At 51.8% G+C, this 24103-nt stretch overlaps 2 protein-coding genes across 5 annotated transcripts in view; one reads left to right on the forward strand and one right to left on the reverse strand.

The window, feature by feature from the left end:
- The window catches only part of TPCN1 (two pore segment channel 1), a 69775-nt gene extending 65081 nt beyond the window's left edge, over nucleotides 1–4694 (forward strand). For all 3 annotated transcript variants that reach the window (XM_084649579.1, XM_084649578.1, XM_084649580.1), the window contains one exon: nucleotides 1663–4694. In XM_084649579.1, coding sequence (XP_084505705.1) covers nucleotides 1663–1779 — 117 coding nt within the window. In that variant the 3' untranslated portion in view covers nucleotides 1780–4694. The remainder of the gene's footprint in view (nucleotides 1–1662) is intronic.
- A 1025-nt stretch (nucleotides 4695–5719) lies between these two features.
- Nucleotides 5720–23240, reverse strand: SLC8B1 (solute carrier family 8 member B1). 2 transcript variants are annotated; one of them, XM_084649581.1, is made up of 15 exons: nucleotides 21885–23240; nucleotides 17632–17784; nucleotides 17206–17258; nucleotides 16430–16488; nucleotides 14905–15009; nucleotides 14156–14323; nucleotides 13855–13962; nucleotides 13679–13741; nucleotides 13098–13228; nucleotides 12058–12199; nucleotides 11047–11168; nucleotides 10441–10594; nucleotides 9335–9415; nucleotides 7317–7381; nucleotides 5720–6824 (listed from the first exon to the last, which is right to left on the reverse strand). In XM_084649581.1, exons 1-15 carry the CDS (start codon nucleotides 22083–22085, stop codon nucleotides 6627–6629), a joined length of 1803 nt encoding a protein of 600 aa, XP_084505707.1. In that variant the 5' UTR covers nucleotides 22086–23240; the 3' UTR covers nucleotides 5720–6626. The 2 variants fall into 2 exon arrangements, with proteins under 2 accessions (XP_084505707.1, XP_084505708.1); XM_084649582.1 differs by lacking the exons at nucleotides 5720–6824; nucleotides 13679–13741 and having other exon boundaries at nucleotides 6831–7381.
- Between the last annotated feature and the right edge of the window lie 863 nt (nucleotides 23241–24103).

A 24103-nucleotide genomic window follows, 5' to 3' on the forward strand; every position in this document is an offset into this window, starting at 1 on the left:
GTCTCTGCTGCAAAGGACAGTTGTTTTCATGCTTCTGTCTTTACCAATTTCTTTCTTGTCAGTTATTAGTCTTATTTACTCCATTGAATAGCACTGTGATAGGGTACCCTTGTCCATCTCAGATGGACAGACCATGGTCTTCATGGTTATGGAGGCTGAACTCCCCTCTTTACCCTGAGGTGCTCCTACCATGCCAATCCTGAGCATATTGGTGAAGAAACCCCCGCAGTCAGTCTGTTAAGCTGTGGGCATAGACTATTATACCACTTGAGCCAGTGGGGGTGGCATCATCCTTCCTTCTCTTGAGCCTGCCCTCCCCTGCCCAACCACTCCTGGGTCAGTCGGAGGGGGCTCACTAATGAGCAGTGCAAACTGTAGGTGCACTTCCCCCATTTTATTTCCTTGGAGGCTTAGTATGAAATCACAGGGCTGACTGGAAAACAAGCATTTGATGAAAAATTAACAGTTTGAAATGGGTAACAAATGTTGATCTAAACAAAGACCTTTCAGAAACGAGAGAGCAAGAGACTGACCATGCGCTCCAAGCTAGCTAATAGCGGTGTGATTAGGGCATCTCCATGTTCAAGGTCCTGCCCTGCCTGATTGAGCAAGGACTTGAACCTGGATCTCTCATGTCCCAGGTGAGCGCCCAAACCACCGGGCAACTAGCTGTTCCGAGGGTGTTTGGGCACTCGCTCTCCCCAGTGGAAGTTTAGGCGAAACCAAAACATTTCCACAAAATTTTGGTTTCAACAAAAGCCTTTTGCTGAAAAGCTGCTGACTCGCTCTAAACATGAGGAGCCTTTTCAAACACTGGTAAGCTCATTAATACATACACCAAAGGAACTGATCAGGTCACTGAAACATCCCATGCTGTGCACTGAGGAGTGCACCAGAAAAATCCCTCTCTGGAGGGAAGGGGCCTTTAACTCCACAGGAACTTGTCATGACTAATTTGATGATGATGGATACCAAAGGAGTTAATCTCTGCATCTTTCTGGTGTCCCTTCTGTTGTTAGCAGTGGGATGACCTGTGGCTCCCACAATGAGTGTAACCCTGGAGCTATTCTTTAATGTTGGTCAGAATCTGCTGAGACTCTTCTAGTTTATAGTGAGTGAAATGACCAGTCTGTCCTTAGCAAATGAATCTTAAATGACTGCAAAGGAGGCATGTCACTGAAAGATTAAACGTCCTCACCAGGATTTCCCAGTGCATCCTGCTGTAGCAAACTGCATATGAAGTGATGGGGTGATAGTTAATGCTTTGGACCCAGGAGCTGAGAGCTCAGTGCTTCCATCCTGCAAATGTTACAGCAATGCTCTAGTTAACCCTTTCCTGACAGCAGCTCCAGTTGTATCCAAACTTCACAGTGGAGGAAAAACAGATGTTTATAGAAGCCTGAAAAGAGACAACTAACTAAGCCCTCGCCATTTACTACTGCCAAAGCATCTGAGATGTATTGCACCCCTGGGTTCTCTTGTGTTTCACAGGGAATCATAGAATATCAGGGTTGGAAGGGACCCCAGAAGGTCATCTAGTCCAACCCCCAAGGGGGAAGGGGGAGAGGGTGGCTGTTCAGGACAACGAGAGGGGCATGGGGGAGAATAGAATGGTATGGTGAAGAGACTTCTCTCATTGGGTATGTTCTTCCCTCTGTTCAGGAGTGGTATGAAGAGCATTCCAGAAAAGAAGAGTATCAGTGGCAAGAAGATGTCTTCCCATCCGGCAACCCCATGCCATCCTCGGGTCTCAGGCAGCGCTCACAGACAGTTATCTAGGCCAAGCTAATGCAAATCATCTTTCTATGCAATAACCCCATAGTATTATTTTATAATGTATATAGATATATTCAGTATATCAATCAAATTTGGAGTTTAAACATCTCTTCCCCTGGAACACATCATGAGTTGCTTTGAATAAATGAAAAGCAAAGACCCAGAGGACTCAAAATAGGACTGCTGGAACCAAAAAATAAATATATAACTCTTCAGCAAGACCCTATGCTGCAACTGTAACTAATGAGCATCTAGTACAGAATACTCAGTTGTTCTTCCTGGCCTATGCTTCCCCGACACGGGCCTACAACTAGTCTTACCAGTCGGAAGCCATGGGTGAGGGATATTTAATCCTTTGGAAGAAGGAAATAATACTGAACCCACCTGCTAATATTGAAGTCCGGTACTTAAAATATATTTTCTTTAACCCATTAATTCTTAAGTAAAAGGATCAGGGGGCAAGTTTGTATTTCCCTCCCCATCTAGTATCCAGCAAGATGGGCTTGGATGAGAAGTTACCACTTTAATCTAAACCCATTCTGCCTCTTCCTAACTACCTAGGCTTATTGATGGTTCTAGAGACACTCCCAAGAGCGGTTTCATTCCTGAATAGCTCATTCAACCTCTTAAATCTGTTCTTTGGAGGAAGGCTGTTGGACTGAGCTCCAGTAATTCTGTGGATCCTTACTAAAAGTTATGAGACTTGACAGAGTTTGGGAGCAATGCCCTTGCTGAAGCGATCAGAGTTCAGTACTGATGTCTGTGCTACGCAGTGTCTGTGCTATGCAGGCTGGGAGCCATTTGACAAATCCCAAAACTCCGGCGATCTGATAGTAGGTGAGATGCAAATTCCACAGGATGGTGATTCTGAGCCTTTGTCATTCCACCCTCCAGTTTATAAGCGGAAGATCTTTGCCTGGTATGAGAATGAGACGGGCTTCTGCAGCACAAGGTTGGTGACTGAGCTTCATGTGGGGCTGCGTTGAGAAGTGCTGGGGAGGCATGTGTGCATATGCATGCACACCTCTGTGCAATCACCACCTGGGTAATGTCGCCTTTGCTTTCCCAGTCAGGTTGACGTGACCTAGGGTGACCAGATGTCCCGATTTTATAGCGATGGTCCCGATTTTTGGGTCTTTTTTTTATATAGGCTCCTATTACCACCCACACCCTGTCCCGATTTTTCACATTTGCTGTTTGGTCACCCTAACATGACCACAAGGGAACTTTTCTCCTTGTTTGCCTTCTCTCTGGCAAAAACTTTGCCAGCTCTGGGAACCACTAATTTAGGAATCAGGGCCAGTTTGGGAAGTTTTTCTAATGGCAGAACTGAACTTAGAGATGTGGAAAACAACTCTTCCATCCGCCTGCCCTTCTGTATCATACATAGAGGCAGCCTCTGTTCTCTGCTCTGTCACTAACCTGTTCCGTGACCATGGACAAGGTCACTTAATCTCTCAGTGCTTCTGTTTCCACACAATGGGAGGAACGAAGCTCGCTTGCGTAAAGCACGCCAAGGTCTGTGGATGGAAAGTGCTAAGTATTATAAAAGCATGTAGTCACGGCACATGTGCATTGGCAGATCAAAGGAGAGGTTGCCATGGCATCTTACCTTTGAAATTTGCTGTCACCAATGGGTGCGCCCCTCTAAATGAAGGTGAGAGCTTTTGGGAATCCTGTTGGCAATCTGCACTCCAAAACTATTGCATAGGAGACTGCCTCCCTCCTAAAGCAGACAGCATTAATCCTAAGGTAATACCCCCTTGTCCTTGGAGTTATAGACCCACTGTGAAGGACCATATTGCACTAGAGAAGGGAAGGGAAAGAGTTTCTACAGCTGGCTGCACTGTTCATTTAGGAGCTGCTTTGTCATTCCCATTATGGCCTGTGATGAGATTTTTCAAAAGCATCTTAGTCTTAAGAGCCCAGTTCCCGATGATTTAAGTCTCACATGCTTTTGACAGCCTCCCCCTTGATGGAAGTGGTTCAGAGAGGTCTGACTAAGTGAAGGAGATGGTAGTCACCATGCCTGCATCCACTGCATGCTACTTGTCCTCACTGCTGCATTATGGAATTCATCGGATACTCAGATGAAACTCTCTGCTTCCTTTTTGTGTGCAATGGGCTCCATAGTTATGACATGACACCTGAGCCCTGCCGAGCTTCCCTCTTGAGAAATGGCAGCCATTTTCCAAATTGTGTATATCACATCCAGGACACTCCCTAATGAGCAGCACTGGAAAGAGCACATCTGTTGTTGCTTCTACGCATGGAATCCTAGCTCTGGTGTTTCACTCTACACTAATCTCTAGATGCTGCAAAAGCACAACTTCTATTAATTGCTGGCAGGATGGAAAGCCCCAGGATTGTAAGGGTTTAAAACAAATGCAGCTGTTAGGGAAGTAAAAAAAGATGATTTTCAAAGCCATCATTCAGGCCTTTTTGCACTTCTGGGGGGCAGGGGGACTATATAAAGGGGGCTTGAACCTGCAGAACATGGAGTGGAGTTTTCAAGAGCGCCCTCATGTGATGAAGGGTGCACAGGATTGCTGAAAGACTAAAAGTCCTACTCTGCCTTCTGTGGTTTTATTGCTGAGATTTTGATCTGGCCTGAAATATGCACTGTATTTTTTTTTAAACTGAGGTGGTTTGTAGAGGTTACTTTTTCCAAATGACTTAACAGTCAGAAGGGAAAAAAAAGTTCGAGTACGGGGCATCCCCTTCCAATTGTCCTCCCCATCCCTGTCTTAGACATTGACTTACCGTAACTACAAAGACAATCATTTTGTAGGGATAAGGGAGGAAACGCTGCAGGATTTTGTATGCTGGTGGTTTGTTTATAAGTAACTTTATGGACATGTCTGTACAACAGCATGTAGATTTTCTGGCACATTAATAAAAACATCCTCTGCTACATAGACAGCTGCCTCTGCTGCTCTTTCCTGTGTCTGTTTCAATAACCAGTTGGTTTGTGGGTGAGCTATTGCCAAACTGAGAGGATCCCTGTCCTCCTTAGATTGCAGTCACTAGGCCCCACTCTAAAAGCTGCCATAAACTTCTGCAGCGATACATTTGAAATGCGAAGTGACCCTAGGATTTTGTAAACTGGCTGCTCCCTTCCTCCAACCCATGAGTTGTCCCTTGTGGTCTAGAGTGAAATTTTCAGAAGTGCCTAGATTCCATTTTTGTATGTGACTTAGGAGCCCACGTCTCACTGACTTTCAGTGTGATTTAAGATCTTAAGTGCCTGTCACTTTTGAAAATGGGCTTTTTCAAATATCACTTTTAGATGGTTTTTACATCTTGTGCAGATTTGGCACCTGAGAACAATCCCTTAGAATGTTGCAGTTCAATTTTCTGGGCATTTGAAGCTGCCACAACTCCAACCCTTAAGCAGGGTACTTTTATTCATGTTCCCCACTATTTCCTCTCCCCCTCGTGCTGTCTCCACTCCTTGGGTTGCCTGTGTGTTGATGGATAAGTTTATTTCACCAGGCTTCTTGCCATCCCTGTTGCACAAGGCCCAGTGACTAACCCTTGTGGTCACTCAGTCCAAGCACAGTGCTGACACAGGATTAAAGAAAGCCATGACAATGCAATTTCCTAGGAAACCAGGAGGATTGTTTTCTTCTTTAATGGCAAACTAATCCACACGAGTGACTGCTGTTCAGGGGCCCTTCACTACTGAAGGGAGACTATTGCTACTTCCCATCAGCACTAGAGCAAGTTAAATGTACTCACAGCACAGCTGGGTATGGTACAAGATTCTGCCACAGCGCTGCTTCATTTGCCTTCCCTGTGTATGTCATTCCTGCTGCAGCCCCTGTAGTGATGTATTTCCCCACTGCTCCATGGATGGACAGATGAACTATAATAGCTCCTGTGAGCCCCAGTCATGGACCACGATCCCACTACGCTAGGCGCTGCACAAAGAGTCACTAGGCAGAGATCACTGAACATTTTATTTTGTAACCCTTCCATAAAGCATCTGAGCCTAACCTAGGTTTCCAGAGGCTAAAAGGGTACATCTCAAAGCCACTGGAGCACTGAGAAGTCTTTCAAAGCTGCACTGAAACAGTAATTTCACGGAGTCGCTTTATTGTGCCATGAACAATGATCACTTGTCCTGGGGGGAGGCTAAAAAACCTGCCCATAACCCCCCTTTCTGTGCAGCTGCAAAATGCCTCTTAAGGCAGCAGGGATTTAAACTGATCCCCATTTAAAATGCAGTGCAAAGCCTTCCTTTGAAACCAATCTTTCTTTAATTAACAACCCCCCCATCCTCCATTCTAAATCTAAATAATCCCTTTCCTTAAAAAAATCAATTGGAAGTTAATACTGGCAGTGGAGTCCCAGGAACAACGTCCCGGCAGCCCTGGGTTGAGCTCTCATTTGGCTGGGTAGCCCCTGGGCTAGAGGCTGTATAAACCAAACAGCAATGTAGCCTCAACTCCTGCTGCACCAGTTTCCATTCCTGGGGTGGCAGGGTCACGGGAACCTTAGCATACAGGATCCAAAGCACGCGCCCTCCAGGTGGGAAGTTCCAACTGTCCTAATGCCTTCAGCGTAGAGAAATGGCCATGTTTCCAGAGGTGTGCTCACCAGGAAGGGAGCTGTCTCCCTCACCTACCAGTGGCATGTCCTTCAGTGATTCACTGGGAATAGAACTGGCCCAGCCAGCGAATGTGGAAAGTCTCAAGCCAGTTGCTTGCCTGCATCTGGCTGTCGCACCATCACCTTTTGCCCCTTCACAATCAGCAGGTTGGTCCAAGCCCTGCAGCTCGTCAACTCGCTCCCACCATTCTCGCCAGAGGTGCTAAGAAACAAGATGGCGTCCGACAGCAATGCCATCAGAGGGTGGTGAGCCGGATCACCTTGAACTCCGTCAGCAAAGCTACTGTGAGGAAGGCCAGGTAGTAGAGGAGGAGGCAGACACCGTACCCTTGGCCCAGCTGGAAGCACTGAGCTGGCACTAATATGAAAGAAAACACCAGGCTCAGCCCCAGTGCTCCAGCCAGAATCCAGACCAGAAGACCATCCAGCTCCAGCTGAGAAATGAAAGGCAAGAGTTAATTTTTAGTGCCACATGGTTACTTCAGGGGCCAGTACATCAATACAGTGCATCAGCCCTCTGGGTTTCTATACCACCAGCTAACCTTGTACAGCCAGGAGCCGCCCGCCAGAAATAGGTGCCCTCATGAGACTCCAAGAACAGGGGTCCCGAAGTAAATCCTAAAAGGGCCAGGATAATCCTGGTCTCCAATGAGGGGCCCGCTGCTCTGACTCTAAACGTGGAAATGGTCTCTCCCTCCTCTCTCAGCTGTGTCTGCACCCACAGCTCCCCCATAAAGCAATGGGTGTTCACCCCAGTGTACGGCTACGCGGGAAAATTCAGCGCGACCATTTCCCACCACAGTAGCCGAAGCTGTAGCATGGACACTGGCGGTGCGGAGCCAGTGCATCTGAGCAGGGGAGTAGAAACAAGGCAAGCCCGCTCCCGGCGCACAGGAGAGCACGGAGTCCGAGAGAGCCAGCCCTACCTTTATCACCAGCTGGCCGCTTGTCATCTGCAGCAGACAGCCCAGTCCCACTCCCACCAGCATGTCTGTGGCTAGGCTCAGGGGAAACCCCGCACGAAACGGAATTAGACACTAGGGGGCAAAAGTGGGCCCGCAAACAGCTGGATTGTCTGGTGAGAAATGGGCCTGACCAGCCTAACCTGGCGAAGGAGGGAAGGAACAGACAGCTGAGCCCTGTCTGCACTGATTCCCTGGAGAAAGGGCTCGTTTCCCCACAGAGTCCTACAGGCCAGGGCCTGCAAATGGCTCAGAGTCCTGGCTACAGGCTGGCTGCACCCCAGCTCTCCGCTGTTACAATGATGGGGGACCCTACAACTGCTCAGTTCATCTCTCAGGTAGGAGTAAAAAGGGCACCTCTAGTGCTGAGTCCGGATGGCTCCTCCTGGGGTGCACAAGTTCCTCCCCTGGGCAAATGGGCTCTGCTGAGCCTGGGTTTTCCTTTCCTAGCCAGAATCCCTGATCGCAGGGGGGCTGCCTCATGGAAGGCTGCGAACAAAAGCAGATGCTGAATGTGTATCTTTCAGCACAGCTAGGGGAAGCAGTGTGTAGACCCATAAACTGGGGAAGCCTAGGGTCTGGGTGCCAGGAACTCCTGGGGTCTAATCCTGCTCCTGGCACTAATTTGCAATGTGGCTTGAGCCAAGTCTGTCTGTCTCTCTCTCCCCTCCCCCCACCGTTTTTCCATCTCTGCAGTATGTCCACTGCTGCCTACTGGCCATGGGTACTGCGAGAGTTAACAGTCTGTGTGAAAACCGGAAGTTCTAAGTCCAACTTAATCTGTGGTTGTGACGAAGTGGGACTGTTCTTAATGTTTCCTCTGAATAGTGTGGGGGTGCCTCAGTTTCCTCTAGGCAGTTCTTAAGTATCTAGGGGGTGGGGTAAGGGTGTATGATCATTGCAGAGCCCTAGAGGGCAGGTGTGTGCAGGAGTCTGGACACAGAGAATGGCCGACACCCTGTTTCCTGGCAACTGATGGCCTGGGCCCTTCCCCCCCTGCAAGGTGAGAGCTGAAGGGTTGGAGAACAAAGGAATCAGGTGACCACCTGGCCCGGGAAAGGAACAAAGCCCAGAGGAGGAGGGGCTGGAGGGGGTTTCAGTTTGGGGCTGGGGAGAGGAACACAGGGAACCCCAGGGCTGGGGTCTAAGCTCCCTGCTCCCCCAGAAGGACGTGATTGAGGGGTCCTGGTTGTACCCACAAGCTCTGTTTTTGGACTGTGTTCCTGTTGTCCAATAAACCTTCGGTTTTACTGGCTGGCTGAGAGTCTCAGTGGATCCCAGGAAGAGGGGTGCAGGGCCTGGACTCCCCCACACTCTGTGACAGTGGTTTACGATTGGCTCAGTTTGTGACTGTTGAGCAGGGATGGCAGGTGGGTCATTGCACTAAAAATCAAAGCTCAGCCCATGCTAACACCAGGCAGAGTTCATGTAAGTTTCCTCGGCACAGTTCTGCCAACATGCCTCAATCGTACGTCCCCAAGGCTCCTTCCTAACCTAGTCTTCACTGGAAACAAAGCTCGTGCATCTAGCCGCCCTACCCACAATCACACCTCCTGTGAGGGGTCCTGGACCAAGTGTAGTTGCGTGGGACTTCTATACATGTCAGCATGCAGAGCTACAAACTCCTAGGAGATGAGCGTGGGGTCTGCACCAGTCCGTGATCCTGACCCCTGTAGCTACAGAGCTAGATGGAAAAGAAACAGGGAGTTGTAAACTGTTGTGCAGAGGAAAATCCCTAGGTACAAGTTTAACACCTAGCTTTTATCAGCTCTCAAAGCGCTTTGCAAAGGAGGTCAGTATTGTTATCCCTGTTTTACGGATGGGGAAATAGAGGCACAGAGACTTGCCCAAAGTCATTCAGCAGGTCAGTGACAGCTGTGGACAGAACCCAGGATTCCTGAGGCCCAGTCCAGAGCTCCATCCACTAGGCCATTCTGCCTGATTTAGCAATTGCCCAAAGGAGCTCAAGCTTGAAAGGATACTGAAGATGATCCCCCCAAAGCAAGCGGAGAAGGCCATGCGGGGGTATCCGTGCCGTGCCATGGTGAGGTCCGAGAAAGTGTCTGCAATAGAAGAACAACGAACATTGTCTGCATGCCCCAGTGTTGCAGATGGCAACCTCTAAGCTCATGAGACCCAGTGCGAGGAAGGCTCAATCTCTAGAAGTGGGCTTCTCCTGAGGTGTCCCTAAGTGGGATTTGGATGTGGCATAGATGTTTTTGTGGTTAAGGACTGACCCTCCTCAGTTATGCACTTCCCAGCCATGCTACACAGAGGTGGGTATGTATCCAAACGTGCATTGGCAAAGTCCTGGGGGAGATGAAGCTCTCACCTCCTGGTTTAGATGCAGGTTGCACCAGCAAACCCTGACTCTTGTACCTGAATTGACGCAACCTGCTGGGAATGGAGCCCTAGCACCTCCGTGGAGACAAGCAGAGGACACAGGCTAACAACTAAATGATCTGCAGCACTGAAAGCTGCTTCCCTGCCATAACCTCCTGCTGGAAATGCCACTATGTGGCTACCGCCATCAAGAGCAGCGAGATCAATACAATGGCAAAGTCCTGGATCTCCCAATACATGGCAGCCTTCATACCCTGCAGCACAATATGCACTACGGGGAACCGGTCGCATGCTACAGCTGTGGTTAAACAAGATTGAAAGGGCGGGAGTAACCCTAGAGTGGGGAGTGTGGCAATGAAGCCTTCCTACCTTAAACACAACTGACCCCTCTCCTCCTGAACTGGAGCTAGGCTGTAGGGGGCAGGGCTGAAGGGGACGCCACGTGTGTGCAAATCAGCTGGCGGCTGCTCTTGGTGTAACGGTGGCAATGGAAGCCACAAAAATATTGCCACTGGGAGGCATGAATTCCAGGCTTAACCCACCATATCCTCTTGCTGGAGAACAGGGGGGTGTGCTGCCAAGGTCGCTGCACTGGGGTTTGGACACAGCTGACTACAAGTCGGACCCAGATTAAAGTTTCTGCTGCTTGGCCTGCTCCTGGCTCCAGAACCAGCAAATCCTGGCCAGGACCAGCCAGCCTGTGCTGGGCAATCCCCCTCTCTGCTGCACATGTGGATCCACTCACCGCCAATGCTGTTCCCCCAGGCCAGCAGCGTCAGGCCCAGCACAGTGTTGCTCAGCTGGAAGACCACACCCAAGGTCTGCAGGACATTGACCACCTCTGTGGCGACTGTGTTAATCCACAGGGCACTGACCAAGAAACCCAGGAAGGTGAACACCTGCCAGGAGAGAGAGAGAGAGCAGGGCCACAGTGTGAGATCAGTGCCTCCAGGGTGTGCGGAAGAGCCTCCGGGCAGCTCTGTAATGCCCTCCTCACCCCAGCACTGGGGAATAGCCTGGCTCCCTCCCTCCCTCTCAATGGGCAGTTTACCAGCTAGCACTGACTTGCAGTCAGGCTGGGGTCCAGTCCCAGCCTGGCTTTCTCCACAGGCAGCCACAACACAAGCCCAGCTCCAGGCACGCAGCCTGTGGCTCTTCCCAGACGTGGGCTGGGTGGAGAGGGGCAGATGGGCATGGGTAGGGACCTTGTGGACACAGAGCTGAAGGGCAGATGGGGGACGGTGTCCCTGCAGCCACAGAGCTAAAGGGTGGGGAGGAGTCCCCCCCCCTCAGCCACAGAGCTGACTGTCAGGGTGGGGCGGATGGAGGCTGTGATGCCAGGGGTCCTTACACAGTGATACTTGGGTGGTTCCTCATTCTTTGTAGTGCAGAAGACAATAGCAGCCAGGAAAGCACCAATCAGGAGTCCCAGGCCCCAGACTGGGAAGACCCCCTGGATTTTATACAGCCCATCTGCACAGGAGTGGGGAGAGAGAAAGCCACGATGAGGATCAGCATGTCCCAGTGCTGGGAAAGCCAACTGCCCCTCAGAGACCATGGCGGGACCCACCGAGAACCCAAGGAAGAAAGCGGGGTCTCAGTCCTCCGCTCAGCTCAAGGACAAGCTGCCCAGGGGTTCCACGCCTCTGGACTTGTGGCTGGTCAGAATCCTTCGTACAAGTTAAATTAGCCTAAGAGCTTATTCTGGTCCCCCAGGGGCAATTCTGCTGGCGAGGACTGCCAGAGCACAGTGCGCTTCCCTCACCCCACCTCTTCCCCCAACACCTCCTGCATGGGTGGGGGTGGTCAGAGCAGCTGCAGCAAAGCCAAACATACCAGCAGGTGAGGATTTCCCCCAGCACTGAAATGCAGCCACCTCTGGGTGTGTTGGTGTGGTGGGAGGAATGGTGCTGATAGAAACAGTACACAACTATACTGGATTGGGGACATCATGGGTTAAAACCTCTCATCTTGAACTTTTTTTCTTTTTTCCCCTGCCCCGGCAAACAGCTTCTGCTCTCCTAGCAGCCCCTGGCACAATGCTCAGTTCCTCTAGCTCAGAACCGAGAAAGACCAAGCGGCACCCGGCAGAAGCTGAGACTCGAGAGGTTCTGTAACTGATCTAACCCATCTTCCTCCTGCCCACCCCATCCACATGAGAGGGAAGTGAGCCCAGCCTAGACTTCCTGAGCGATCATTCCAGCGGCCTTGGCCCCAGACACGTGGTACAGCTGCTGAGCTTTCTCCCTTTGATTTCCGCTGCAAAGCCAGGCGAGCTGCACCGCCTACAGCTATGGAATGCCCACCCATGGGACTAGGGCTCTGCCATGGGGGTACTGCTGGGAGCATGCTAGGTTCTTACAGGCTCCAGATTTCAACGTGAGGATGCAGACCAAAGGGCTGGTGATCAGGTGCAGGCAGTTGAGAGGTCTCTTCCAGTTGTGGTCCTCCTGATCGGGATCCACCACAGGCACCGTGAGCAGCATCACAAACTCCACTGGCATCTGGGAAGAGACCGCCCCCAAGGAGGCAGCTTACATGGGGTTGAACTTTCAGGTGAGCTTTAGAGAGCAGCCTTCTCCACGTGGACCCCAGCCTCACAGAACTCCCACTCTCCAAAGCCGGAGGTTTGTGGGGTGAGCTCTCATGTGGCCCCAGCAGATCTCCACAGAAACGGTGGCCAACATTTTCAAAGGCAGATCCCTGCCAGCCTAGTGCTGGCCTGTTCTCGGGGAGGGGGGGCCTCCCTTTTTGAAAACAGGCCATTTTACAGAGGTGCCCAACCATGGATTTTGGCTGCCTCCCTTTAAGTACCTAAGTTTCACTGTTTGAGCCACGACTTCTGCACTTGGTCTTCACCTGCCTGGAGAATTCTCTCAGCTAAGAGTAGTTTGAAGAGCTCAGTGCAGCCCTGGGGGACCTGGCCAGGCTCCTGTCGAGTGACGTAGATACTTTGCCGGCGAATGGGGAGTGAGGCCCTAGAAAGCGATTGGTGAAGTGATGGGAGCCAGGAGCCTTTCACTTCTATCCCCAGTTCACATCCAGGCCAGCTCCGAGAGATTTGTCTACTGGACCAGCAATCCCATGTTAATGTCCAGCAGACACAGGGTATGCTGCTCTGAGGATGCATCATAGCAGGCTCCTGACAGCTCAGCCAGATTGCTCGAGCATCCAACCTTCACAAGCTGCACTCTGAGAGGTTGGTCCCCTCCCTGTGCTGAAGGGAGACCTAGGATGATTCTCTGCCCACATTGGGAGTGGGCTGGCAGAACGAGAGAGGGGACCTGTTGTGTCCGCAGCAGGGACGTTCTGCTTCTCTGGGTGTCCCATGTCTACTGCACCCCAAGCCCAGCCTCCTGCCCCACACGCTAGAGGAGTAATGAGGGGCTACAACTAAGGCACCTTGAAAACCTTGAGGAATCTCCAGTAGCAGGATTTCCTCCTCCACTTCCTGCGATCCAGAGGGTTCACGGACTTGGTCAGGATCTGTAGTGTCCCCTCCTCGGAGGGGAGCAGGGGCCGGTATTCCTCCTCTGCAAGAGAGGCGCAAAGGCTGAGCTCGGTTGGGTTTCTTTAGCTTCAGAGACTACAGGGACCCTCGGCGCTAAGCTGGAGCTGCTCCCTATATCATACCCGGGTCTGTGACTGCACCAGCTCCCCTGGGAGTCTCTTCTTCTGCCCAAAGTTTGCCAATGGGAGCTGTGCGTGCTCAGACCCTTTGAGGACACAGGTGTAGGTGCCAATTCTTCAGCCCAGCTCTGGCCTGGGACCACTCTGGCCTGACACACAAGGATAATCCATTCTCCCTGTTCACCAAGCCCCAGGCTTCCCAGTGATTGATCACAAGCATGGCCGGCCGGGGAGCCACTGAAGTCACAGAGATGCTCATGACCCACTTGGCCAACTCATAACGATGGAGGTGAACAATGCTGAGCATGTCCCCGCTGGCCCCTGCAGCCCCAGCTAGCCAGGAAAAGACCTACCGTACTCCCTACTGTGAATGCTGGAGGAGGGGGACTCCTCATCTTCCGGGTCGGACACATGCTCTGGAGGAGACGAGAGAATAGGGAGGTGGGTATGTTTGAAGGAGCTCGAGAGCGTGAGTGGTTTGTGGGGACCTAAGAGGCCTGATGAGTCCCCTGCATAGCAGCTCCCTTACCTGGCTGTCCAGAGCCAGCAGTGGACAACCCTTCCCCACGCTGTCTCCTGTGAATCCAGGTGCAGATCACAACTGTTAGAACGTAGAAGATGTACAGCCCGAGGTAGCCTGGCCAGAGGGTGAGAGAGGGGGGGAAATAGCTTCACTTTCAGCCTCCCCTGCCCATGCAGCCCCCCTCAGCCATGAGATCTCACTCTCCACCAGGTGCCCCTTGCACTCATCAAAAGCGCTCCCACTGGTGGTGGTGATGGCCACAGGCTCTCTGCCCGCCAGATCTGCCTGCTGCAGGCCGGTGACTTACTCAGCGCCCCCGCCAGGGTGATCCTCCGGAAGTACAGCATTGTGAAGGTCAGGAACACGGCCACCATGTAGAAGACAGTGTCCCTGAGGAACGGCCTGGAGGCCACCGTGAAGGGCTTGAGCAGGGCGATCCCGCCAGCCACCACTGTGGTCACAAACACGCCTGCGCCTGTGAACACAATCAGGGCCAAGTCAGCACCACTGGACAGCTGGCAGGAGACCCTCTTCCACCCGGCTCCCTGGCACTAAACCGCTGGCTACCTCCTGCTGCACTGGCAAGTTTGTGTGTGGGCAGCTGGAGAATGGAACACACCTGGCATCAAGCCCAGGATGGAGGGACTGGGTTGCAAAGCCACGACGGAGTTCCTGCTGCCTCAGGGGACCAGACCTGTCCAAGTGAAGAGCTGACAAGCACTCTGACCCTACAGCACCACCTGCTGGCCACGCCCTGCATCAGCACCAACAATGACCTCAGGAGGTTATCCCGCTTACTAGAGAGTGGAGCTGGCGGGACAAAAGTAGGGACACCATGCCCAATGCATAAGGATAGTCTATGCTGAGATGCTCGGGGCGAGGGAGAGTTGGTTAGCAAGGCACCATGCAGCAGGCTGGTGCTATGAAATCATCGGGCCTGGAACGGACCCAGGGAAAGTACCCCAGGAAGGAAGCTAGGCCATGGGCAGTAGAGGGTGGAGATGTGCATGGAGAGGGACTGGGGGTCCTTGAGGAGTAGGAGGTGCTGGTCCATACCAAAGAGGGCGCCGATAGCCAGCCCGGCAGTCCGGGGGTCAGAGAAAGCCACCACCGCACTGAAGACATCAGGTGCTCCGTTCCCAAAGGCCAGGAAGGTGACACCATGGAGACAAGAACATCAAGGAATCATAGAAGATTAGGGTTGGAAGAGACCTCAGGAGGTTACCTAGTCCAACCCCCTGTTCAAAGCAGGACCAACACCAACTAAATCATCCCAGCCAGGGTTTTGTCAAGCTGGGTCTTAAAAACCTCTAAGGATGGAGATTCCACTACCTCCCTAGGTGACCCATTCCAGTGCTTCACCACACTTCTAGTGGAAGTGTTTTCTAATATCCAACCTAGACCTCCCGCACTCCACTTGAGACCATTACTCCTTGTTCTGTCATCTGCCACCACTAACAGCTGAGCTCTATCCTCTTTGGAACCTCCCTTCAGGTAGTTGAAAGCTGCCATCAAATCCCCCCTCACTTTTCTGCAGACTAAATAACGCCAGGAAGGGCTGTCACTTCATTGTCTCCAATCTCTTCCCCTCCCTCGCTCCCACCATGTGCAGATCAGCAGGCCCCGGGCACACAGGGAGTTGCATTGAGGACAGCTCTGCTGCCTGCTCCAGCAATCCGGGCCCTTCCTGAGCAATGCCCATGGGGGGAGGCAATCTAGTCTAGCGTGCAGCACACTGGACTGGGAACTAGGAGCTCTAGGTTGCACGCCCCATGCTGTCACTGGCCGACTGGGTGACACCGGGCAAGTGACTTCTGTGCCTCAGTTATCCCTTCTGTAAACTGGGGATAATGCTGCAGCCCTCCTTTGGGAAACGTATCTCTGGATGGAAGCTGCAACAGAAGTGCAGGGGACTGGAGCGTGACACTGCCACAGCGATCAGAGCTGCACAGCCCCTGGCCTGGCTCTACATGAGAGTCTGGAAAGCGCTGCCCTAGCTCTGCTTCCATGGGAGTCCAGGGCAAAGCTCAACCCTGGCTTCAAAGGGAGCAAAGCTAGAGTCAGACCGGCACTGAGGCCTTTTGCAAATCCCCTGCCCCCTTACGATCTCTTGGCCGTAGATCTCTGAACTCTTTGCACAGGATGGTGAACAGCAGCAAAGACTTCATTGCACCTGGACTCCTAGAGGCCACCCACTCTTACATACCAGCTCCTGGCTCACAGGTTAGTCCTTGGCCTAGCCCAGGTAATGAAGGTTAAAGTTCTAATGGGCTCCCCCCAAACAATCATTTCCATGGCTTGGAAAATTTATCAAACAGCTCTTTGGCCAGGTGGCCCCTTCCAGCACAGCCCTGGCACGAATGCCCCCCTCACCCATAACACAGCAGAGCCAGGGCTGGTCTCCCACTACCTCCCTCTCTGTCCGTTCCCAGCACATTTCACTTCCTCAGGCGCTTCCCCCACGTTCTTGCAGTTGCTCTGTGGTTGAAGCTGGCCCTCACTGGTTTCCCTCCCCCCAGCCCACAGAAAGATCAATTCTCCTAGCCTTTGTGCCCCTGGGAGTGGGGTGAGCGGAAGGATACTGCTACGTTGTGGGCCAGTCTCAGATTGGTGGAGATCGCAGATAAGTTGGGGCAAAAGCTGGAAAGAGAAGGCAAATGCAGGTCCAATAGAATGATTCACAAGTCCTGGAGCCACCGTGGGGACAATCCAGTCTGTTCAGCAACGAGTGAAGGCCAAGGCTTGTCACAGGCAGGCGCTGGTTACCCTGGCTCCAGCCAGTGAGGGGTAAACAAGGTGCTGGAGAAAGCTCCTGTGCCCCAGTGCATAGACTCCCGTGCTGCTACTCCAGTACCAGCCTCCCTCCACCCCCAGCTCTGCTGATGCCCCTCAGTCCTAACCTGCAGCCCCCTGGCATTGCCGCCTTGCAGCTTAAGTGCACACCAACAGGCCCGAGGGTCCTCAACAGAGCCCATCAACCTCATTTGGGCTGTGACTTAGTTTAAGGGCCCACATCTCCGTAGGTGACTGCTGACAGAGCAGGAGGTCAGACACTGCCAGCAGAGCACGGATCTGAAATCCCTCTCTCAGGCAGACAGAGGCACACCAAAGGGGGCCATGCCTGGGAAATGAGGGTTTGAGGCAGCTCTTGCCACTACTGCATCCAGGATAGGGGTTGCAGGGAGCATAACCACACTGCTGGCCACTAGAACGGGTCAGTTTCTAGCCCTGCTCGGGCCTTAATGTTGGCTAGACAGAGAAGTGAAGCTGTCCGGACTGCGCGAGGCTGGGGGGAGTTCTCTGCCCGCAGCACCCCGCTCCCTCTTAGGGGAGGAACCGGGCCGAGCAGCTACTCACAATTTCTCAGCTGTCACTCCGAGGATGAGAAACAGATACAGCAGCCAGAGCACCTGCAATAAGCCAACGGCGAATTAGCAAAGGGCAGGACAGGGGCAAAGATGAAACTCAGGGACTTCTGAGTAATCCCCCCAAAACAGCAGCAGGAGAAAAGGTGGGCAGGGAGAAGCTACTGATGTTCGACACTTAGCTGGACCCAGCCTCTCCTTGTGACTCTCCCTGCTCACCCCTGGGTGTCCATAGGACGAGAGGGCAAGGTCCCACCATGGTGTGTAATGCCCTGCCTGTCTGTAACACTCGCCACCTCCTTGCCAGTTGGTGAGTCACTTCCTCCCTCCAGATCTCCCTTCACAACCTTCCCTCAATCCCTCCCTGCAGGGCCTCCCCCTCTCTATCCCCCCGTCCCCCCAGCGCGAAGATCCTTACGTATAAGGTCACCACCAGTGGCAGCAGGGCCGAGGGGAAGACGCAGAAGATCCCGTCCAGGTAGTTGAGGAAGCCACTGTCCATTTGGCAGTCCGGGTTGGTCTGGATGAAGTGGCACCACTCAGAGCTGTTCCGGGTCCGCACTTCCCGGCACTGACAACAGAGAAGGAGTCATGAGTCAATTGCCAGCCACACGCTCTGGAAAGCCAGCGTGCAGCTGAGGCCTACCCTCAAAAGCAGGCTGGCTGGCTGCCTGGGCACTCTGAGCTGGTAGGCAAATGGCTGCAGGATGGTGTTTGTTGCCCTGTAGCATTATGCTCATTAAGAGGCAGCATAGCCTAGTGGGTATGGTACTGGCTTGTGGGCTCAGGAGACCTGGGTTCTATTCCTGGCTCTGATTCTAACCTGCTGCGTGACTTTGAGCAAGTCACTTCCTCTTTCTGTGCCTCAGTTTCCCCACCTGTAAAATGGGGATAATGATAGCGGCTTCTTTTGTTAAGTGCTTTGATTTCTAGGGCAGAGGGGAGTGAACCTGGGACCTCTGAATCTTAACCCATGAGCCTCTGCTGCTGGTATGACGTATTATTTGTATTATCGTAGTGCCTAGGAGCTGTCCCAGTCATGGATCAGGACTCCCTTGAGCTAGGTGCTGTACACACACAGAAAGGAAAGACAATCCCCGTAGGGGGACAGAACACCACCCTGAGTGGGTGTTGGTCATACATATGCCAGAGAAAGGAACCAGGTCTGTAACTAGGCAACGGGAGGAACTGAGCTGCACTCAGGTTCCCCGACATCGTGGTATTTCTAGGGCAGACTGGTCCTGATGAGACTTTTTCACCCTCCGAGCTCCCGTTTGGGTAGAGGAATTTCTTAAATTCTTCCAGCACTGGCCTCGTAGGGTCATTACACACACCCACGCTCTCTCTCTGAGGGACTGTTGTGCCAGCCAGAACACACTGAGTGTCTCTGGGGCAGCCCTTTGGGCAACACCAGGTAGGGGCAGGGCATGTTCCTCGCTCTTCGCATGTCAGTGGAGAGTGTGAACACGGGGAATGCTGGGGTGTTTTTGCCTATCCTGGAGCATGCAATGCCCCTTTGGAATACAATGAGCGACTAAGGGGAAGCCAGAACTTTGACATTGTGACATGAGTGCAGTCTGCCTGGCTTCTGGTGTTTTAACCACCCTGCCACCTAGAGACCTGCTGGGTTAGAAAGTCCTCAATGTAGACAAGATAATCCAGGCAGAGCTGTGTTTAGAGCCTGCATCCAGCCAGAAACTCCTGCACAAAGATAAAGGTGACCGGGGCGTTAACCTCCCAGCCTCCTTATTCACCATTTAAATACAATTCCAGCATCCTTAATCATCTGATCCCATCTCAGAAACACCCAGCTGATGTGCGGGGTTAGGCAGGCCCAGCACTGCCTGGCCTGACTGCACTCCCACACGTGCGGGGAGCAGCCAGTCACATATCGGTTTGATTCATTCATAAGTTATAGGGTTGCTGCAGTCCTGAGGACTAAGGGCAGAAACCAAGCCACCTGGTTCAGTCAAAATGGGGCAGAAGGCCTAAAAGTGAGTCACCACGGCGACTGGGTCTGCACTGGCAGTCTGCTATTACAGGGTAATACTTTGCTCTTACTTAGCTCCTCCCATCAGTAGATCCCAAAGGTTAGTATCTTTATTCCCACTTTACAGATGGGGAAACAGACAGCTGGCCTCCACTATAAAATTAGATCGACCCAGCTCCCTCACTTGGGGGAAGAAGGGGTTCACATCCTTGAGTGATGTAGTTACACTGGCCTAACCCTTGGTGTAAGCAGTGTTCAGATGGCAGAAGAATTCTTTCATTGACCTAGCTACCCCCTCCACTGGAGGTGGATTAACCACAGCGACCGGAGCACCCCTCCCTTCTAGGCAGGGAATGTTTACACAGAAGTGCTGCAGCTGTAGCATTTCAAATGTACATAAGCCCTGAGCCACAGAGGGGAACTGACTTGCCCAAGGTCACTCAGCAGGTCAGAGCCAAGAACAGAACCCAGGTCTCCCGCATCACAGCCCTCTATCCACTTTGCCACCCGCAGCGAGGTCAGCACCACTGGGCTTTGAACCCCTGGTTTTATCGTTTCAAACCTTACATTTGGCCCTGTAAGCCATCCTCTGTGGCTTTATAGAGCTGCATGAATCTTGGTGTCTTTGGTCATGGCAGGGAGACCTAGGGAAGACTAAAGAAAGTACACGCCCGGTCCGCTCTGCCTCATGCCCATCACCACAAAGGAAGAACTGCACTGATTTGTTTTCAGCTGCTGAGTTAAGCTGCTCTGGGGAGGGAAGGCTGCCTACAGTCAGTAAGTCCTGAGCTAGTGCTAGATGCTAATGAACTGAATCAAACTGGATAGCCCAAGGTAACTGTCAGAAGAGATCAAGCTCCCAGGAATTCCCATAAGTCTGTGGATGCTGCTGGCATCCTTTCCAAGTCTTTCCTCATCAGAGAGGCCAGGATGAATGCACAGCTCTCTCCCTCTCTGCTCCACAAGGACAGTTTCTGCTGGGGATCTTCAAAAACCATCAGGAGCCATCAGCTGTAAGGCGATGGATGGATTTCTAGCCATGTGCTCAGCCAGCAAGACCAAGAGTTTGCAGAATGCCATCCTGCCACAGCACCGCTTTAAAAGGGGCAGTGGTCTTGCAAATCCGGAGAGCTAGACTCGGATCTGTGCTTTCCAGTGGCATAAAGCGTTTGTCTCGGGCCTGGCTCTGTCTTGAGATAAGAAACTTTAATCCCGTCAGTTTGATTACTATCTTCCTTCCATGTTAACACCCTAGGGATTACAGCAGTGGGTGTTCTAGGAACCCCCAGATATAGAAACTAATGCTCCATACCCTCCAAAAGCAGCATGTAACCCCAGCCTTTACAATTGCTTTTACTAATGCTACCCTGGATCTCCCCGAGTCGGATTGTCTTGAAAATTGCCACATGTGCATGTGGATTTTACCACATTTGGAAAAATCCTGTGCTTGACAGAACGCTGGTGGTAACTTTAGCTACCCCCACCGCCGATAACGGAGGAACAGCGTTCACTTCCGCTCACCAGCAGTTTCAGAGCAACTTCCTGACAAAAAGCACATGGAAAGACTGTGGCAAAAGGCCCTGGCTTGCCAAACAAGCATTAAAAAAACAAAACGAAACAGGATCAGCAAATTTCTGCAACTGATAGCCTTGGACCAGTGTGGGGGGAGGGGCTGGATACACAGCCCCTAGAGCCCTAGACTACCTGCCCCAGCACTGGCCAGCCTGGGGAATTCATAACGCTGTAATTCATGGAGATGTATTCCTATGACCAGGTTAATGATGGCTAACGCCAAAGCATTAATGTGCTGTTGGGAAGCAATTGCATTGCTCCCCAGCAGCCTGTCTCAATCATTTCCTCTCCTTAATGGCATAATATTACACCGCACTCTAACAAATCGGTAAATGGAACCTCTGCTTGGCTGGCTGCTCCCTGGGTCTGACATCAATATGGTGAATCAGCAGGGAGTGCCTAAAAACACTGTGACTGAATCAAGCAGGACAGGTAAATATGTTAATGAGCTTTGACCAGAACCAGCTTTCCTTCCCTCCAGGCCTCTCTACACGGGCATTGTGTGCAGGGGCAGGTCACTCACCCTTCCCTTGTATCCTATCACTCATTTATTTACAAGCATGAACATTGACCTCACTTCTCTTATTAATACAGATGTGATACATGCAGTGCCCAGTCAGTATCCTGCCGGCTCACTTGCCCATGACAACTTCTGGATAGGTGCAGGCACAAATGTCTTTCCTCAATTTGTCTTCGAACTGCAAATGCTGCCCTTGCTTCCAGATAATCTCTCCTAGTCTCTGCAATCCAAGTGCAGCACAGCTGATGCACCAGGATAATAATACCAGCTCTTAGCTAGTGCTTTCCATCCGTATATCTCAGAGCACTTTACAAACAGGTCAGGTTTTAGAGACCCAGTGAAGACCTGTAAAAGTCCCACCCCTATGTTTTGCTGGGGCAATTTCGTCCTCTGGAGGAGACACATTAGGTACCACAGGGAGGGATGTATTATACATGCACTAGAAGTTATTCTCCGCTGAGGCTCTGCTGATTTACACCAGCTTAGAATCTGGCCCCAGATCTTTAACATCCTGAGGAAGTTTTCTAACACTTTTCTAGTGCTCTGTCAATGTGAACTATCCCTGTACCCAAACATCTCAGATACTTACATCTACAGGCCTGCCCTGGTGCTTGGCATCCCGGATGCCATCAGACTCCCTCCGGATTTCCAATAGGGGGGGCATTCGGCTCCCAACACCCCGTGATCGTGGTGATCCAGCGTCAGGTCCTGAAGTACCAGCACCGCAGCTCAGCATCCAAAGCACACCCAGAATGCAGAAAGCCCTCCCACTCGCAGGCCACAGGGCCATCCCGATGCAGCGTGTGGGTTCACTGCACCTCGTTCTCACCCTAAAGCCAGACCCTTGGGTTAGGACACCTCAGCTTCTCTTCCTGGATCAGTTGCCGCCAACATCTGTTTCCTTGGGTGTCTCGGTTTGTTTGGTAAATTTTGCAAGCTGGGACGTTTCAGCCGTTGATGGAAATAGAGAAGTAACACAGGGGCTAATGAATTTTTTTTACCGCTGCAATGCCTGGGATTCTTTTATGCACCGCTTTCCTTGCGGAAAGAAAAAAGGCAAAGAAACTAACGTAGGCAGAGCTCCTTAACTCCACTTTCAGCATCCATGCAAGAGCCAAAGATGAACAAATACAAACACAGGGAAGTTTTTTGTTTTTTTCTAAATACTACAGCAGAAGTAAAACAGGCAGAATGTCCTCACCATCAAACCAACACTGTCTTTTCCACAGCATGCCAGGAAAGGCAGCTGGCTCCTGTCTGAACAGCACCAGGATCCTTTTGCAGGAACACAGAGCGGGCTGGGGGGGCGGAGTCACAGCCTGGCTTCCCTGCCTTGTTCCTTCTCATTTGAAGTTGGCAGCGACTGGGGCTTCGGCACCTTGCAGCACAGGGGAGTGCTGTCGGGCTGGGTGTTTATATACAGGCTGCAGAACGCCTCAGGGAGGCGAAGGATTAAAAGGAAAAATCTGGTCCTTCCAGCTTGAAAGGTGTCATCAAAGCCTATGGGATTTTCTTCCTTTCCAGGGCTTGCCAAATCCCACCCTCAGCACGCCGGGGAGTAAACAAGGCTGGGGGGGGAGGGGGGGCGGCGGCGGTTGTTTCAACCATCCATGACCCAAGTCGCCCCCACTTCAGGATAAAACTTGGATATTGCAAAAGCTGAACCGGGCCACCCCTGAGCTCACTGGCTTTGGAGCCTGGGCCGCGGCCACGAGGGCACCCGGCCCGGGGAAGCTCTGGCACGTTTAAGCCAGGCCATAAACTTTGCAAATACGAACCCCCAGGACAGGAGCGAGCCTCCCTCCCTGCAATGGACTTCGCTTCCCCCCGCAGAGGCGGCTCCCAGGGGCGAGCTTTCAATCCCTGCACGCTGGCTTCCTGCGAGGGGCCGGTGGTTGGCCTGCGGCGGCTGAGCTGGGCTAATATGTGTCCAGGCGGCTCATTCCCCGCGAGCAAACAAGCAGCTACCCCCTCCGCCTCTTTCCTCCCCAGACTCTGCCAGGGCCAGCCTCTCTTAAAGAGACAGGCTCCTTTTTCCCCTTGAACAGACTGAGATTTTCCTCTCGCTTGGTGTCGCCCCCCCAGATCTCCACAAGGACTTTGAACAGAAATATTTGGGGGGAGTCATGCATCTGGAATTTAATAACGTTCCTCTTTACGCCTCCCCCATTCCTCTTCTAATAATCACCTTAGCCACCTCAGCCTGCTTCACAAAGGTGGGTCAATATCAACATCCTCCTTCTCATGAGGAAAGTGAGGCACAGAGAGGGGCACTGGTGACAGCAGGTAGGTAGCCAGTGACAGAGCTGGGGATGGCATTTGAGCAGATTGGAGATGCACAGGGAACAGTTTTCCCATCCAGTCACATTTCTGAGATTTTGGAAATTTTTCCCATCCCAACATGGGACGAAATATCTAAATTTTGAAAATTTTCATAGACTGAAAATCCCCCCCAAAAAGTTGGTTCAGGTCAATCCAAATGTTTTGTTTGGATTTCAACCATTTTTTTTTTAAATACTATAATTAGTTTACAGTTTGAATCAGAATGTTGTTTCAAACTGGAAAACTGAAAATTTTCATGTAGAAAATGTTGAAACGGGACATTCCAATGATTTTGAAGCTTTTTATTTTTCAAACATTCTTCAAGTTGAGAAATTTGTCAGGACTGACCATTGCCCACGAAAGGTTTTGGTTTTGGCAAACTGGCTTTGCCGATGAAAAATTCCCAACTGGCTCTCGCCCTGAGCTTGCAAATGGACAATGGGACTGCTCATTTGAGTAGTTAACGCACTTGCAGGATCGGGGCCT

This window comes from Lepidochelys olivacea (assembly GCF_965140295.1).
Source record: "Lepidochelys olivacea isolate rLepOli2 genome assembly, chromosome: 15".
NCBI lineage: Eukaryota > Metazoa > Chordata > Testudines > Cheloniidae > Lepidochelys > Lepidochelys olivacea.